General features: G+C 43.5%; 1 protein-coding gene across 2 annotated transcripts; it reads right to left on the bottom strand.

The window, feature by feature from the left end:
* Positions 1-4,868: 4,868 nt before the first annotated feature.
* Positions 4,869-17,319, bottom strand: sall1a (spalt-like transcription factor 1a). Of its 2 annotated transcripts, none has more exons than XM_047580833.1 (3): positions 16,367-17,319; positions 7,588-11,000; positions 4,869-6,586 (listed from the first exon to the last, which is right to left on the bottom strand). In XM_047580833.1, exons 1-3 carry the CDS (start codon positions 16,437-16,439, stop codon positions 6,146-6,148), a joined length of 3,927 nt encoding a protein of 1,308 aa, XP_047436789.1. In that variant the 5' UTR covers positions 16,440-17,319; the 3' UTR covers positions 4,869-6,145. The 2 variants fall into 2 exon arrangements, with proteins under 2 accessions (XP_047436789.1, XP_047436790.1); XM_047580834.1 differs by lacking the exon at positions 16,367-17,319 and adding an exon at positions 13,758-13,905.
* Positions 17,320-18,521: the final 1,202 nt, after the last annotated feature.

Below are 18,521 nucleotides of genomic sequence, written 5' to 3'. Positions count from 1 at the left end.
TGACTAAGGGAGTGAGCACTTTTTTAAAGGTGTGGGTGGCGGATCTGTGATCCTGGCGCAGCAGATACAATGTACAGCAGCCCCCGAATCCCATTAATGACACACACACACAAAAAAAAACAGAACAGAATCTCTATCGGACTTTCCCCATTTTCCCACAGTCAACAACTGAGTGCGTGGAAGAGCCTACCACACTCCAGTAATGTCACTAAATATTCAGCCACTGTGAAGCAAGCAGGCCTCGCTTTGATCTCGCTCTGATGTGGGTGGTCAGTATCCACAACTACAACATTCTTCAGTTTGAGACTGGCAGAACCTTCTGAAAGTGCCTCCAAAATAACTATGTTTTTCTTGCTGTAACCCCGGGTGACTTTTTTTTTTTTTTTTTTTATGCCCGAGGAGGCTTTTATGAGAAAATTGACAAAGCAGCTATCCTTTCAGCTGTTTCCCTATGAATAATGTACACAGAAAAAAATGCTCCAGGGTCGTCCCTGCACATCAACTGTCATCGCGTGATGCGGGTGGCGGCCCTGGCGCGGGGGCATTACGGCAGCGCACAGGTGCCCTTTTCACTCCCAGGCCGAAAATGACAAATTCAATAAACTCAAGACATGTCTCCGGCGCACCTATGGAATCAAACACACCTGACAAGCGGCTGAAGGGCTTCTTCCCACTCGCTCTGACATCCCATCTCGACGTCTTCTCAATATCAATATCTCATTCAGCAGACCCGGAATATCTCTCCATCTCACTAGCACGCTTTGACACTGTGAGAAGGAATAAGAATATGTGTCAGAGGTTGTGGGACTCGAGGTAAGATTGAGATGAGGAAACTGAATCTGCAAGATGACATTAACAGAGAGTGTCCCCAACTGTGTGTGTGTTTAAGCCCCAGAGCAGACAGGCCTGGCTAGGGTTACCGGCCGTAATTCTGACGGTGAAAGGGCCACAATCAGCCTACTTAATCTCGAAGCTGTTCTTTAAAACCAAAGAAAGACGATCTGTCTCCATTCTACTGTACAAAACAAGGAGACATGTGATTCATCCTAAAATGGAAATGTACATTAAATTAAATTTGCCTTTAGGGGCACGGAGGACAACCTTGTGACTGCAGGTTTTTCTGCGACAACAAAAAAGGTGCTTGTGCTCCGTCGAAAGGCTCATTCTCATAAACTCATCCTGACCCGAAAGAACAAACCCCTGACATCAAATTTTAAGGAATTAGCATCACAATGGGCTAAATGTCCCCCTTGTAGTGAAGGCCCAGTAAAACGGCCGTGCAATTTCAGTGGTGATGATAAACTAGGAGACGCAGATAGCGGGAGCACTGTGCGTGAGACAAACCCTCACTGTACATTCATTAGCATCCCTGAAGGTTCCCATCTGACGGTGAGGGAAACAGAGCACTGTGGCCGTTCTGCAAGCATGAGTGCCTTATTAAAGAATGGCCCAGGGAGCCTCAAGTCGGGCGAGCCCGGTCCATGAAGAGCTCACATTCGGGCTCCCACCTGTTTGTCTGGGTACTCCTTTGGCACAATAGGTCATGAAATACAATATGGGCCTGCGCCTTTCTTTCTCACCACACAAAAGGCAAGGAGCGGATGAACTGCAAGATAAATGACCTTGACATTTGGATGGTCTCCAGATTGTGCCATAAAAGCAAACCATGCAAAGAAAACCCCAAAACCCTCATAAGTCAAAAGCAGCAACTTAAAAGCAGAACAAACAGGAGACGAGTGAAAAAAAAGAAAGTGTTTTTTGTTTTTTTGGCAGGCTGATATTTCCTACAAGGACCTGATTGCTCCTCTGTGATAATTGTGAAGGTGCACAGGCCTGAAAAATCCCTGTGTTTGTACCTGCGACGTGGAGGCTTTTCCTTCCAGACAGCTGTGTACACTCTGCCTCCATTTTCCACAGGAAGCACGATTAGAACCACACGGAGATAAAAGCAGCGTGACATGGCTGGAGGAAAAAGACAACACAAATCGGACTTTTACAAACAAACAAAAATAAAATTTCAGACCGTTTAGGGAAATGAAATGCTATAAGGCACTGCTAGCTCAGCATACTGACAGATAAAAGCCTGCTAAACAGTGAGCAGCATTTGGCTAAAGACCTAAGAGGAAATGAACGTTAGACGTGCTTTACACCAGAGGGGTCTGTTATGACAGAGAGAAGGCCTCTGAGCCGGCCCATCACCTGAGTGTGACTAACACCGTGGGCAGGTGTACCGCGGCTAGTTCACTATTGTTGCCCGGCGGATCTTTGATCTCCCAGCAGTAGGCCAGAACCTCAGTGGGGAGTCCAGACCGGGCCCCAGGCTACGGTTTGTATCGACTCAGGAGGGCTGACAGCACAAGGCAAGAAATGCTGAGGGGGGTGGGCTCCGGCTTCAGGAGAGCTTCATCAGCTTCATCCCAGCCCGAACCCGCACGTTCAGGGAAGGTGCTAGCGAAGACGAGCAACACATTTTCCTCCCGTCGGACAGTCAGGGCAGGGAATGACTTTTGTTTGCTTCATTCTTACTTACCCTCGTGATGGATTAGTCTGAACGCCACATGATCCACTTAAACCTGCTGCCAGTTCGGGAGAACATTAATTATTTCTCGGACAATTTAGTTTCGACGGATGACGCATCTGTACCCAGTTTTCCTTTTATCGTGTATTTGGAAAAATCATAATTTTTAATTTAGGAAAATATATGAAGGCCTTTTATTTCATTGCTGAAAATATTTAAAGCATTGAAATGCATTCACACACAAAAAAACTCAAATAAAGAAAAAAATGGACAGATAAAATAGTTAGAATTACAAAAGTGTGTGTAGGACAGAATATGTTAATTTGCAGGGGGAAACAAATGATTTTTCCTGTGGCAGCTGTGCACACAGCCCGTACTTCAGCCTGGCCCTTTAGTGAACCTTCAAGTGTACAGTAAGTGGGCAGGAGTGGCTTAAAGCTAAAGAGAGTAATGCTGATGGTTGCCATCCTCTCCAGACGCCAAATGCCACCAAGCCATTTAGCGCAAATGAGGAAAAAACAACAACAACAACAACAGGAACAAGTGTAACTCTTAAATAAAACCATTAGAGAGGATGTCACAAATAAATCTGCATATGTAGGAGCGTGCGTTTAAAATACAAGCGCATCCCAGAGAGCTCGGTGTCAGGCGTAGCTGCAGAGCGGTGGAGGAGACTCACAGCAACACAATAAATTGTGACAGTGAGCAGGGCAGACTGGGACAGCCCCTCTTAGTCTGGAGCGATTGTGTTTCAGTGTGTTCGCCCGGCTCTTCCTGTGGTGCTCTGTGTTGTGGAGCAAAAAGCCACTGCTGGGAGCCACAGTGGAAGAGATCAATTGTACACATTCCTGCCACCTGAGATTCAAGTGTTTCTGTAATACTGCACAGCTCAATCGATACTTAAGCAAGGAACCAAGAGGCAAGAGCCCGGTGCATGCTTAGTGGTGGGATGACTCACACAGAGATAAGGCATGTATATTTACTCCTGTTTATTTGGGCTCCCCACCTGTGAGCAGCCTAAATAAAATGAGGACTCATCTGGCTTTTATTTGATTTCAGTCAGAGTTTGGTTATGTTTTCTAGTATTTTGGATTCAGACATTTCCTGTAAGGAAATACTCCAGAAATTATTATTAATTTAATCAGTATATTTTTATTAATGCATTTAATAATAATAATAATAATAATAATAATAATAATAATAATGTTGCGTTTTTATATTTTTAAAATATTTATTTATGTAAATTTAATTCCAGAGATTTAAAAGGAGGCACACATAAACGAAGTACGCACATAATTAGCAAGGAATGCGGAGCAGTTTTCTTTTTCTTTCTGTCCTTTGAAGGAATCTCTCAGGAAGCCGATGTACTGCACAAACAGAGCTCGGGGAACAGATGTGACTGTTAAAAAGAAAACAGGCACTGTGGGCAAGGATCATTTAGCTTCGACGTCTTGAAATCTAAAACGTAAATATTGGGGATTTGGGCTCCGAGAAGAGGAGGGGAGAGAGCCGAGGATGCTGGACAGAAATTAACAGATCCTGTATTGCAGGATGTGCAACGATGTGTTAAATTAAATGCAGCTGTTGAAATACAAAAGGGGGAAAAATTCAGTTTGAATAAAAGAAACGAGAGGGAGAGAGAGAGAGAGAAAAAGAGAGAGAGAGGGAGGGAGGGAAAAAGCAAAAGCAAACGCCGTTTACAGCCGTCAAAAGGTTTATCCGGATAAGCGTGTGATCGTTTTGACGACTTCTTTTGAAGCTTTAAGGGAATTCATTAGACCGACCCATTCTTAATGAAAGGTGCATTTCCAACACGAGAAAAGGACTCTTCAGGAGATATATATAAAACAAGGAAAATATATCAGCTGCGCCACTAAAACAGCCTCTGTTCTCCGCGCTCACTTTTTTTTTTTAGCAATTATTTTTTCTTTTTTTTTTTTTTATTTCAATCCTGTTTATAATAAGTGCGTTAATAAATGGCACAATTGATCCCGTTTCATTCTGCGCAAAAAGCCGTGAATCAACTTGGATTCCGAGGATTAACCATTGATTGGTGATTTCAGGAGAGCGGCAACGGAAATCATGAGGTTAAAACTGCGATCATTTTGAATTAAAGAGCTGGGGAGCTCACACCATCAGTGACTGCAGCCCAGACTCAGCTTCTTTTTCTGCAGTTTGCCAGCGCACAATAACTGAAGCTCGGGATGCAAAAGCAAGACAGTTTTTATTTATTTATTTATTTTTAAATTTCTGCTCTTCTTTAAAATTATTTCCAATACTGGATCAGTGAAAACGGCTGTTAAAAAAAAAAAAAAAAAAAAGGGGAATAAACTCACACAAACACACAAGGTTTCTTTTGGAAAACTGATGTATTTGATTATTAGAGTAAAGAATTACAGTATCTTAGTTGTTAGTAGGTATTAAAGTGTAGAGAAACTGGACCCATAAAGATCTTCCAACTTTCCAAGAAAGTGCATGTAACAGTCCAAAGGTTTGTTAAACCCAATATATATTTATATTTATAAAAACACTATCATTTTGTCCCCTGGCCGTGATGGACTTCTCGTGTGAGCTTTATGTACATTTTCTTGCGAGGGAGTTTGTATTTCCACATCTGAACATATTTACAGAAGCTTCAACACATAACTTTGCACTTGACGTCAGTGAGGATGCTGGGACATAGCAGCAATGTGGAAATCCAGCTGAGAAACTAAAGGAGAATCCTTCTCATTTGATTGGCTGTCTCGGGTTCCAAAAACAAGAAATAGACCAGATCGAATGTTTCCCTCTTAGTAACTGACTTGCTCTCAACAACACCACAATACGAGCAACAAGAACAAAAAAAAAAAAAAAAAAAAAAGAGAGAGAGAGAGATTGAGGGAAAATAATATCGAAGTAAACAAAAAGAGGAAAGTACAATACACAGAGACTGTAACAACAAAACAAGTTAACACTAAAGAAATCCTTGAAATGTAGCAAACTTCAATGTTTTGTCTTCCTTAAATAAGATAAAGGTAAATAACAAACAGAAAGAAAGGAACTACCACATCATTTAGTCCCTTGCCTGACTCGCACTGTTTTGTCCCGATGAGAGGAGGGGGGGCATGAACACACAGATGTTAGACCATCTACAGAAGATCAGTGTACATTATTTACAGCAAGTCTGTTTGCTTATTACAGGGCTAATGCATCACATGAACATAGACAGTTCGGTTATAGCTACTACAGACAGAAAAATAACTTAATGCCAAGGTAAGGTTATCTAACCAGATATTCTAAGTTTCAAAAGTACAATTTTAAGCACCCATACATACCCATTCTGGCTTTAAAATAAACAAAACCTAACTGTTAATGCTTTCACTTGGTTTCAAGCAAGGTTATAATCACTAATAAATAAGCTCCTTAAAACTATAACATGTACATTGTACAAAAAAAAGCAACTTGTCTTCACACTCATGTTCGTAAAGATTCAATGGCGAGCAAAGCAGTTCAGTTGATTTGTCCCTGTCTCGGTGTATTCCTTTCTCTTCTTCTGTATGCGTGTGTGTGCGTGTGTGTGTCTACATATGTTTACAGTATGCCTTCAGGCATCTTCGTGTGTCTGGGCCCAACCGGAGGACATACACCCTAATTAGTGACAATTTCTTTATTGTCCTCCATGAAGCGCGTGAAGCGGAAGTGGGACCCATTCTCTGTGTTGGCCATTTTCTCCAGACCAGCCAGAGCAGCGTTGGGCTCCGTGCTGTGGAGCTTGTCTAGGCTGCCGGTCAGGCCACCTATGGGAGAACTACCCCCGTTCCCCACACCACCTGACATGGGCGGGAGGCCTCCATTCTGGATGACAGAGATTTCATTTGTCTTCATTGCCAGGCCATTGGAGAAGGCTGCAGCGTACTGGTTCCAGAAACTTGCCGGATCCCCGTTGCTTGCCCTCGATGCCATGTCCTTCTGGAAGAGCTCGGGAAACTTGACTGGGTTGGTGCCCAGGAAGGCCATTGGCCCATCCACAGAGAGCCTACGGCCTCGTCTGGCAGGAGCGCTGTTCCACATGTGTGTGCCCATGTGAACCTACACAGACAGAGAGGGAAGGGAGAGAGGGGAAGGGAGTAAAAGAAAGGGAGGAGAGAGACAGAGCAATGAGAGCAATGAAAATTAGTGATGTTTACAAACTTGGCCACAAGAGCTGCACATGAGATGATGCAATGGAAAAAATAATAATAATGCTTGACTGTGAATTAAAATAGCTTCACACCCTGGGTGCAACAGACTTACGCTGTGAGAGGTACCCAACGTGGTGTAAACATCTTATTTTGGCGAGACTGATACATGCTGTTTAATCTAAACTTTAATTTACTCATCTCACAAGGGGGCCACACAGCTCTGGCTAAAATTACACTGTCCAGTTTCATTGCTCCAGCCAGTATTCTATGTGACGTTTCACCTCTGCACATACCCTTATCTAAGACGGTTGTTTTTTCTCCCTCATAATTCTTGAAAAATACACTAAAAAAAAAAGAGTTAGAGTATATTTTAGCTAAAGTATTTTACAAAACTGCTTTTTTTTCTCTGTTTACTCAGCAACCAGTAGCAAGCAAGTATGTAACCATAAAAATTAAAGGTTAACATGTAATTCAAATTCCTGTCTGGGATTAAGTATTGACCCACCCAGAAAATAACTCAGAATTTTATAATAAATCCAAATAACTTCTGTAGTTCGCTCATTTTCATAATGATTCAGGCGTGTGGCATTCTTCACAGGATCTGCTATGGAAAAATACAGACTGACCCCGCTCACAATGGTAATTAATTCTGTGCATCGAATCATTCGTAGCTGGTCGCACTCTGAAACTTCCCCCCCGATACTCATATTAGTTGCGTGATTCAGGCTTTCCGCTTAAGTATGTTTTTCTCATAGAGCCGTTCCTTTCATTAATTATACCCCATTACCACCACTTGATGCCTAGTTCCTTAACACGCCATATAAAACTAAATAACAGCCCTGAGATTCATTTTTCACCACCATTCTCACGCAACTTTGTAGGAGACCGACAGTTTTCTGGGTGCTTTACCTTGAGGTTTCCTTTGGTGGTGAAAGCCCGACCACAGATGCTGCAGGCAAAGGGTTTCTCCCCTGTGTGGGTTCTCTCGTGGATCTGCAGAGCACTGGAGGAGGAGAAACACTTGCCGCAGGTGTTGCAAAAGTGTTGCTTGGGGGTCCTGCGCGGTGGAGCAGCCGAAAGTACTGGGGAAGTGGACGCAGATGATGTGACCAGGACAGGCGGGACGTCCTTGTTCTCTTGGTGCAGGCCATGGAGGAAGCCGTTGACCTCTGGTTTGTTAAGAGAGCCAACAGAGAGGAGGGAAGGGGTTGGGCTGGAGGACAGGCTGGTATTTGATGGCTCAAAGAGCTGTGAGGGCAGGTCTCTCATTTGATGGGTTAACATGTGCTGCTTAAGGTTGCCCTTGGTGGAGAAACCCCTGTTACAGGCCGTGCAAATAAATGGTCGTTCTTTGGTATGGCTTCGATAGTGAATGTCCAAGGCACTCTGACACGCAAAGGTCTTCCCACAGATGTCACAGGATGTGTTCTTGATGGTGCTACGCTCACGGAAGGGGAATATCATGCCAAGAGGGTCTTTTGAGGGAGTGACAGATGTCAGGTCCAGGGCTCCGATGTTGGAGGGGTGAGAGTGCAAGAGGGTTGCACTGGTGTGGTCCACAGAAAATGCCCTCTGGTGCCTTTCTTCGAAGCTGGGGGATTTACGTGGTTGATTTAGGTGGATGCCAGTTGGGGATGGCGCTTGCATGGAGGAGGTAGATTCTGACAGAGCGGGACTCCCGGCGCTTTGGCTTTCAACATCCCCTCCCAGAGACGAGGAGTCATTTGTGAGGCAATCACCTTCAACTAAGCCATTTGCACTAACTTTCATTTGGCTAGCTTGGAATTCCTCCATTTCACTATTATGGGCATGATCTTGGCCATTCTTCTCTTGCCCCTCCTGACTAGCCATTTCATGGGGAGCTGGGGAGTTACACAGACTATCGTGGGAAGCATCAGCTGACCGGGGTGTGTCTGGCACACTGCTATCTGGTCCTTCTTCCATTCCATCAATGTTGTCATCAGAGAAGTTGTCCAGATCATCAATGTTTCTCTCCTCAAATGAACCAGTGTCAGAGACCATGGACTCTGGGTAGCTCTCTGGCAGAGGGGTGTTGGGGATCTGCCCACCCATATGCATGCGGATATGTTGCTGAAGAACAACAGCGTTTGTGAACTTCTTCTGACAAATGGGACAGGAGTGTTGAACTCTAAGAGGAGGCATAGCCCTATGGACGCTGTAGTGGGTCTTAAGATTTCCCTTGGTGGTAAATGCCCTGCCACATATTTTACACTTGAAGGGCCTTTCCCCAGTGTGAGTGCGATAGTGCATTTTTAGAGCACTTTGGCAGCTCAGCACCCGGTGGCAGATGACACATTCGTTTGGATCTGTCACCTTCCTGTCAATGTTCTCCACCAGCTGTTGTAGCTTGGACGTCTCTGAGCCCTGGAGAGGATCCAAAATGCCGCCAAAGGGGAACTTAGCCTTGAACTGCTCGGACATAAGAGGCATGAGTGGGTTGGTCATCATGGGTGGGCTGTTAGATGTTGTATACTCAGCAGTGCTCTCTGAAGCAGAGCTCACATTTGTCATGAAGCCTGAGGAGTGACTGCTTTCTTCAGTTTTTCCATTTGAGGTAGGCAAAGTTGCACCTTCACCCTCTTCAGACACTCGATCATTACTTTTAGCTGCAGGCTCAGCAGCACCTGAGTCACTCTTTGAAGTAAAAGACGGGCTAGTTATGGCTATTGAATGATCCTCCTTTTTGATGAAATGTGGCAGGCTTGGCATGGTCGGTGGCAGCAGCATGCCGACGGAGGACGTCAGAGTGGGCAAAACAGGTTTGCTGTCCAGCCAGCTGGTGACAGGTTTTTCGGGGGGCATAGACATGCCATATGGAATGCCGGTGCTTGTTGGTATGTTATCTAAATGTTCAGGAACAGGGTAGGGATTCATCTGGATGTGTGGGTATTTTTCTTTATGACGCTGAAAATGCACCTTCAGGTTACCACGGGTAGAGAAGCGGTTGCCGCAGATATTACACTTGTATGGTCTCTCGCCAGTGTGAGAGCGCAGGTGGATTTGCAAGGCACTGTCACTGCCAAATACCTTGCCACAAAACCTGCACTTGTGTTTGAAGAAAGCGTCATCAGAGCTGCTTTTGTGCTCAAATGAAGTGACATTTGGAGGCTTGCCTTTCCTCTGCTGAGCCAAAGCTGCTAAAGAGTTGAGGTCCTCTACGGTAGTGCCAACGTTGGGCAGAGAGCTGGAGAACATGGGGTTTCCAGGTGGAGGCTGAGGTAGAAGGGGATTCACTGCAGAGCTTAACAAGCTACCTATTCCAAATGCTGGCGCTGATGACTTAGCTAGTGAGGAGTTGCTTAGCTGAGTGTGGAGGCTACTCATATGACCTGGCCTCTTGTCAGAAGACTGGGGATTGACTGTTGACGGCCCCAGTGTGGTAATGTTCTGAGATGTCTCACTGCTGCTTGGGTTGGACTGAGGTAGCTGAGCTGCTGCAGCCAGCTGCTTTAGGCTGCTAATACTGGCTGACTGACTAGCCAGGTTCTGCGCTAGGCCTGCGGCTGCAGCCAGCTGCTGGGAGAGATGTGAGCTGAGAGTGGTCAGTGGGCTGGCAGCAGGCCCCATTGTGCCTGGAGCAGAAGCTGGGGGCACCTGCATTTCTGGGGACTGGGAAGCCAGTAGCAGTATCTGGTGACGGATCTGCTCAATAAGCTGTAGCTGGTGGATCTGTTGCTGTTGTAGGGCTAAGAGCTGCTCCATCAGGGCTGGCACTGCCACCCTGGGACCCCCAGTGGAACGAGCTTCTTGGGAGAACTGAGCAACAGCCACTTTGGTGCTTTGCAGATTTTCAATTATGACATTGCTGTTGATCATGGAGAAGTTCCCCAGTTCAGTTAGGTTACTGAGCTGAGGTAGTGAGGCAGAGATAGGTGAAGTTCCTACTGCAGGGCCAGAGGTGCCCCTGCCAGAGTGGCTGCTGACTGTATTGATGGGACTCCCGCTATCTGTGTGACTGCCTTCCTCTTCATGACCACTGCTCATTCCAGAAACATCCACGTCCATGGATTCGTCTTTTTCAAGAGTGTTCGGCTCCAAGAGGTCACTGCACTCTGTTTGATCAGTGTTATTAGCTGTGTCATTCATCTGGTCATCGGGATTATGGGGAGGAGACCCAGGCGAGAATGTTCCAGCAGGGGAGGCAGGATTTTCATTCACTATCAGAACTAACTGATTTTTAGTGCAATTCTTCTGGTGTTCTTCAAGATCTGATAGTTCAAAGAACTCGGCACAACATCTGCTACAGACATGGGCGTCTGACTCCTTGCAGGGGGGGTCTTCGGAGCAAAGTTCTGTGTCCCCTGAAAAAGAGGAAACAGAGGATTAGTGATTAGAAATGTTTTGCAGCTGAAGAAGCAGCTTTATCTCCTCGCATTCCATTGTTGTTAATCTTAAGTTAATCAGTTTTACACTTATCCTTTTGATGTGCTCACAAAAACAACGATCGAAAGACAACAATAAGCTAACAGAAATGAGAAAAGACCTTATTCAACGCAGTGGATAAGACAGGATACAAAATCAATGGGAACTACTCAAATATTGCTTAAAAGTGATCTTTGAAGATGTACATCGGGGTTTCATCAACCCAACCAAAGGTAATCATTTTCTCCAGATAATCCATCAAAATATAGAATAGAGTGAAGTGAGGACATTGGGTCTTAATGAAATTTCATAGAAAGGCATTGATTTCCTATATTCCATGCCCTTCAAAGTATACTTGTCCACTCGGCGCAAATCAAGCATTTGAAGGACTTATTAGACTTTCAATTTGCTGTCAACTTTGCTCATTTTCAGCCAGCTATGGGCATCTTGGACAGGTTATCTATGTCACTAAACTAATTTGTATCCACTCAGCCTGCAATCACAGTGAGACATGAACAACAGAGCCTGTGGCACCCAGACTGCTTCATGCACACACTTAACAGAACAAAGCCAAACAAAGATTGAAAAAATGTCAGAATTGTAAAAGCAAACTGTGACTAATTTAATGAAATTATTTATCAGAGTTAGAATGCCATTTTTTAATTGAAAATAATACGAAACACATTTAATTCTTCAGTCACTGCACTTTTGTTGCATAGTTGTGAATACACTTTGACCTAAAAACATTATCAACTACAGAAAAGACAGCCATCAGTAAATTCTTCCGGGGGTGTAAAAAAATAAAAAATAAAAAATAAAATAAAATAAGAAAGAAAAGAGTGTGTTTAAAAAATAACTATAATAACTATAACTAGGGTAGGGCGGTACATGAGAATGCAAGCTTTGCAAACTTGCTAAAACTGACAAACTGGACTCACCAGTTCATAGATCAAGCAGCACAGACACTACAACTTCTGTTGTTCCATAGATGATTATCCAGAAGCAATGAGCACCTTTCAAATGCGCACAGAAACAGCTTTTCAAATTTTCCATTTTAATAAACAGGACGAGTCAGGGAGTGAAAAGGCAAGGCGACACCCTGCCCCCAGAGCCACTGCTGTGCTCCAGACTTTCCTTATTCATTTCCCTCTTTGTCACACTAAAATCTCACTATTTAACATACAAGTTGATTTACAAATTGCATTTCTCTATGAATCCCTTTCATTGTGGCTCTGGCCCCTCTACAGTTTCATCAGGGGCAAGAATTCATTTGCAAATGAAACCCAGAGAAGTGCAGCCCTGCCCCACAGAGAGACAGGATGCCTTCCCATTGTTCGCGCAGCATGGGAGCGGCGGGGATCGTCGGCACAGCCTGGCCCTGCTCATCTCAGTCGACTCAAAGCAGATCCTGTTTAATTCAGGGATTATCTCCCCCAATGTTTCTCCGCTCAGAGACATCAGATAACGCAAAGTTGCCATGACAGTAAACCCTGGCCCTCACACCACCAAACCATGCAAACAGGGAAGCCTCAACTTTAATGATAACTTTTCATGTTAAATCCCCCTCTTCCACCCGCCCGCGCACCTACACCCCGGGCGCTAATTTTGAAAAAAAGTGTTTGATTCATAGTGTGAAAAATGTGAGGATTAAATAAACACCTTTTCTCTTCTCCCAAAGCTGACTGTACACGAATCAGTGTGAAAAAATGCAATCATATGACAATGAGTGGGACGAAAATAACAGAAAATATATTAAAAGGGGAAAAAAAACTTTATCTCACAAACTTCTGGAGGATGAGGTTGTAAAAGTGTTTTCAAGATCAGATCTTCACAGAAAGTAATAAAGATACACGCAACACAAAATACACATCACGACTAGGGAAACAATTGAATGCACCGAAAATAATGGATTCACCGTTAAAAATAAAGTATGTGCATTTCTTCGATCAAAACAATTTTTCAAAAATAGATAACATCTAAATTTTATATAGAGCACATTTTATAAATTCAATAAAGGTTTTAAATAAAACTGTGTTTAAGTGTAATAACCTGGAATAATAAGAATAATAAAACTATTGCTAGAAGACAAAAATGAAGCGATAACAAGTCACATTTATTCCCCCCAAATTATGTATTTCTCTTTTTTCAATTAAGGAACCATAACAAAGCATTTTCATCAAAATTGTGCAGTGCAGCAGCGAACGGTTTGGGATGTGACAGAGGAACATGTTAATAATGCCCTCACAGAAGCAAAACACACAAACAATTTCATCAATAACTCCCGTGTTTACACGGCTCCAGATCTGATCTTTAAACTTTGCAAGACTATGTCCTACTTTACCCATAAAAAGAATCAAAACTAAATTAATGCAACGCTACAAATCCAGTGCACACATAAGACTTGTACAGCAAACAGCGCAGATGCTAGCATTAGGCTTAATTCCCAAAATAGCAAGGATTAACTTCGAATTAAAATCAAGATAAAGTCAAGCTGGTATGAAGAAGGAGTCTGTAAAACTTCTATAGAATCTCTATCAATAGCACAACATAAGCAGTGTGCAAGGCTAAAGGGCGTCAGGAAAGACAAAGAGCAGGAGGATACAGCCTCGCAGAGACTGACCAAAGTCTGAATATGAGAGACAGAAAGTGAGGATTAGTCAAAAAAAAGTTTGACGGAGAGCTTTGAGAGATCCTACATTATTTTTTCGCAGGGGGCCTCTGTGAGCCTCTTGACACTTGTAACTTCAGGAGGGTTTCTGCTCTCATCGTCTCCAGCCCTCAGGACTCATCCCACTGAACACTAGATGGGGTTCCACTAAAGCTGCCGTGGTCCAGGACAAGACTCAAATCTTAGAAGCTCTGCCCCGGTGACATGGTTAAAGCTTAAGGGGAGGGCGAAAAAAAAAAAAAAAAAAAAAAAGGCAAAGCAAGCCCTCCAGGCTACACCTAGACTCACACAGACCACATAAACACTGGCAAAATGACAAGCGACTGCACTTTGTGTTCGCGGGGAACAACAGTGCAAAGGGGGCTGCCCTGCCAATCTCCCCTCTAGGGGGGCCACTCTGATAGGGCATAAGGGGATGGCCGGCACATTGATAAGGCCCCGCAGTCGCACACACTCTTGAATAAAAAGCCGAGGCCTTGCTGGGCCGCCTGCAGCTCCGATCAGCGGGGTCAATGGCAAGGCAGAGAGGAACACACTGAGCCCTGAACTCTGATCACCTCCACACAGAGGGACACTGGCAAAGGTTAAAACAGCTCAACATCCCACCCTCTGTAGCTCTCACTCCGACCTCCCAGCAACAACACTCAGCATCACTGATATCCAGCTACAAACACAATGACTTTCTGTTTCACTTCCGGCTACCACAACTCTCCAGAAGACGCATTTATCCTGAGCACTGCCTGAGCTGAAAACCTTAAGACAACACAGCCCGGCTCTTACAGCCTTAAACACAAGACACATTTTCACATGTGGAATAATATTGGATAAAATAGGGATTTTTAAAATTTTTTTTCCTGCATTCTGCTGCCTGTCAGGATTGGTGACAAATGTGGCTCTTCACCAGTCTTCCTTTATTAGATTTAAAGGAAAATGCAGAAACAAACAGCACTCAGGAATTAACTAGGTTTTGCATTAATCATCAAGTTCCTTAAAATCACGTGAAATGGGCTGCAGATACCGTTTCTGAGCATGACTTTCTACTGAAACAAATAAGTGTTCAAATGAGCTGCACATGCTTTTCAGCCTGTGCTAAACATAAAGCGGCGTGAGAAAATTTGAATTGCACAAATTACATGTACAGGCCTTTATCCACCGAGTCTAGACAGCGTAACTTTTTATCCGGCTTCTTTTGCATTTATGAATTATCAAATATTTTTTTTCTAACTAAATAAAATAATCGAAATGTAAATCGGGTGACGTGTAATTCGACCACAGCGCGAAACAAATTTCCCTCCAATTATGAAACATTTTTTGAAATTACGGAAAATGTAAATATCTTTTATTTCACAACAGTGGGTCCCGAAAGTCGGTCAACAAAAATACACGCTGCAACGCAACGTCCTGTAACGAAATCCAAGGGTCATGAATGTTATCCTGCGTTCTTATCAGTTCATAGAAGTTTTTGCTTTGGGTTTTATGTTGCCTCTTGGACAAAAACGCAACAGTTTACAATTAATTGCAACTTTAGTGTATTTTGCTCGAATCTCCAGTGCACAGTCCAGTTGCTCCCACTTGTGAAGGCCACTTTGTACAAAAGTCATTTCATATTTTAGGAACAACGCTACTGTTAAAAGCGAGACTTTGAGGACAACAAATAAAAAATCTATACTACTATATATTATATATATATATTATATTTTTTTAACAAGGCGAAAGCGTGTAAATAAAAACGAACCATTCTGTAATAGTAGTGTTTATATTGGTTGAAAAAAAAATATCCATTATCTTGGAATTAAACATGACCCGGGTTATATTTGTGTGTGTGTGAGTGAGTGAGACTGGATTTCTGCTATTTGAGCAAAAAGCGTGAAGGATGAGTAAACTGAAGACATTTCATTTGAATATCCGGGAGATGTGTTAGTTCGTTTGCGCTCTTTTGAGCAATTTGCCCTTCTTTTACCCAGCTCACAGCACCGAACAACACGAATGGGGAAACGAGTCGTGACTTTTTTTTTAGATTTTTGTAAAAGAGAGGAAGACATCGCGCAACTTCGAGGCAAAGCACTGAAACGCAACGGAAGGGGGAATTTCCGCGTCCCAGGAAAAGTTGGGAGTCCCGGCAGGAGCGACAGGGTGGTCCTCCGTAGACCGAAGGGAAGGTCGGAGGGGACCGAGATCTACGCCGGCTACTGATTACAGGGGAATTTCGTTGGATTTAAAACACAATTAAAGCTGAGGCTGAGACTAAAAAGTTTTAAAAGTTTTAACACACACAATAAGCGCTAATGTGAGAAAAACTCGCCTTGGGCTTTTGTTATTATCTTGAACCTATTTATCTTCCACATGCTATAATACCCACAATGGAGACTTGAGCACAGATGAGTGAAATATAAAAGTCACCATAAATTAGTGTTCACATCGGAAAAAGGCGGATTAAAAAGAAAACCTGAGCTTTAAGTTTCGTGAAAAGTCGTCGTACAGACTTTCATCACGAACACGGTGGAATCTGCAGAGAAACCAAGAGCCAGAAGTATTAACTTTAACGGTCCGTTTTGCCCACAGACGCGAGGAAACACCGCAAAAGTGTGAGAAATTCGCGGTGGCGGGATACAAGGAGCAATAGTTTCTTAGACTCACCATTGTGCTCCGATAAAGGCAGATGAGGGTCGGATTGGAAGTGTTGCGGCTTCGCTTGTTTCCTCCGCGACATGCTGGCTGGCACATCAGCAGGCAAAGAATAAAAAAATGACTACAAAACCCTCTCAAAAATTACGTAAATCGAGCCCATCCACCGCGCATGTGCCCCGTTATGATTATCAATAATGCTCTGCGATTAATCATACGGGGGGCTTCTTTGAAAGGCGATTGGCACCTCGCCAGCCCCCCTCCTATTCAAATGAAGTCTCTTTAATCAATTAGCTCCTGATTTGCTGGGGACTCTTGTCTCTCTCTCAGCTCCCACCCAATGAGTTGATCCGGATGGGGAAGAAAGGCTGGGTTTTCCAAACTCCCTTTAGATACGGTTTAACCCCTTCTGTTAGCCAAGTCAAAGCTTATCTCGACTACTACAGGGGAATGTCAGCGTCTCGAGTCCATGCCTGCGACCGTATCTTTCACTCTCTCATTGATCAAGCAGAGATCACAGTTTTTTCTTTTCCTTTTTTCCTCTCTCTCTCTCGACTCCCGTAGATGTGGACCGACAGGACGCTCGAAACTCAAACCTCCGCGATCTCCCAGCAACTTTCTTCTCTATACAGTCGGGAAGTCCGTCCTCCGCTCTCGCATCAAGATCGTTGTAATTCAGGTCTTGTTGTGCTGCACACCGACACCTACTCTCTGAAGAGTTTCAAGCAAAGCTCCCGGTGCGCTAAAACGCAGCGTCGCTCCAGCATGTTCCGTGCGTAAATGGCACCGGTGCGCGTTCCCAAAAGTCCACGGTGCGGTCCGCCGTCCCAATCAGTTTCATTTGATTATTATTAGTGGAAAGGGGGATTACTTACTAACACGTTTTCATCACACACTGCGTTCCGCGAATAAACAAACTTTGAGGGCCCGTGCGGCACTGGGACAAATGCGGAGCCCGGCCCATCCAGGATCTGATTGGTCACCGGGCTATTCAGTCACGCTACCATTCACCTCCACCTCATGCCTCCCTCTACCCCTCCCTCCAGCTCTCTCTCTCTCGCTCTCTCTCTCTCTGATTGCGCACAGCAGATCCAAACGCTTTGTGCGCGCTTGGTCGATCAGCGGTAAAGACAGCGGAGAGTCTGTTGATCTGAACGGGGATAAATAAAGCTTTTCATAACTTTATTACTAGATATTTTTTTTTCTTCTGTGAATAGCCGTCTCTCAGTTCCGTCTTGTGGACTCGCACACGTGTCGCCTCGTGCATTTCTTTTATTATTTTTATTTTTTAAGATTTTTTTTTCTTTTATCGTCGTCATTAAGTGGGTAGTTAAACAAATATGAACGACTGCACGAGGGATTTCTGAACATTTGGATGTTTTAGGCCTGTTGATAAAATTGAATTTTTACGAATACTACATTTTTAAAAGGTACTAATAAATGAAACTGTCATAACTTTAAAGTTTTGATAAATTGAAACACAATGTCTTAATAAAGTCAGTATATATGTAGTAAAATCCGCACCCACTACACACAATAATAATAACAATAATCATAATAATAATAACAACAACAATAATAATAATAGCAATAATAATTGTTATTATTATTATTACATCATGCAGTAACCGAAGTGCGCCTTCACTTGGGATGTTGTAAGAGGGCAAGAGGTCCCACAGGAGCTTCATGTGAGCGCCTGGCTCGAGTAGATTTATTACCTGAAAAAGATAAACGAAGCTCTCAGTCGGGCTGATTTTGAGAAATGAAGATAATAATGTTACTATAGGTGATGCCTCGGATGCCATTATTTTTCACTGAATATTTAAAGAGCAGCTGCAGGCTAGATGGATCTGGTCCTCTCTTGTGTCAGCTATCTTTTAGTTTCGACTAGCCTCACTATTTACTTATTCATGAAAAAAGGAAAGAGCTGAGGGAAAATCAAATACATCTGATGGCCCTGAGTGATCGGCTTTATCAATGCGTTATGTTATGCTGGGCATTCATAGATGTCCGAAATGTTTTTAAGAAAAAAAAAATTAATAATAATAAAAAATAAAAACTGGCAAGGAAATCGAAATGTGAGACGTGACTAACCAAATCAAACAACGAGCAAATGATCATTAATAGGGGGGAACGTGTACGTGTGCGAGCCGTTAGGAAGCCCATG

Source organism: Mugil cephalus, chromosome 3, assembly GCF_022458985.1.
Source record: "Mugil cephalus isolate CIBA_MC_2020 chromosome 3, CIBA_Mcephalus_1.1, whole genome shotgun sequence".
NCBI lineage: Eukaryota > Metazoa > Chordata > Actinopteri > Mugiliformes > Mugilidae > Mugil > Mugil cephalus.
Note: the sequence above shows the minus strand (reverse complement) of the source record. Positions and strands in the feature narration are given on the sequence as shown.

Bases quoted from the DNA above. Each gene is read 5' to 3' on its own strand.
- sall1a (XM_047580833.1), bottom strand. From the start codon at position 16,439: ATGTCGCGGAGGAAACAAGCGAAGCCGCAACACTTCCAATCCGACCCT. The intron at 11,001-16,366 runs GTGAGTCTAAGA...CCTCTTTTTCAG, and splicing joins GCCTTTATCGGAGCACAATG to GGGACACAGAACTTTGCTCC. The intron at 6,587-7,587 runs GTAAAGCACCCA...CTGTCTGTGTAG, and splicing joins CCACCAAAGGAAACCTCAAG to GTTCACATGGGCACACACAT.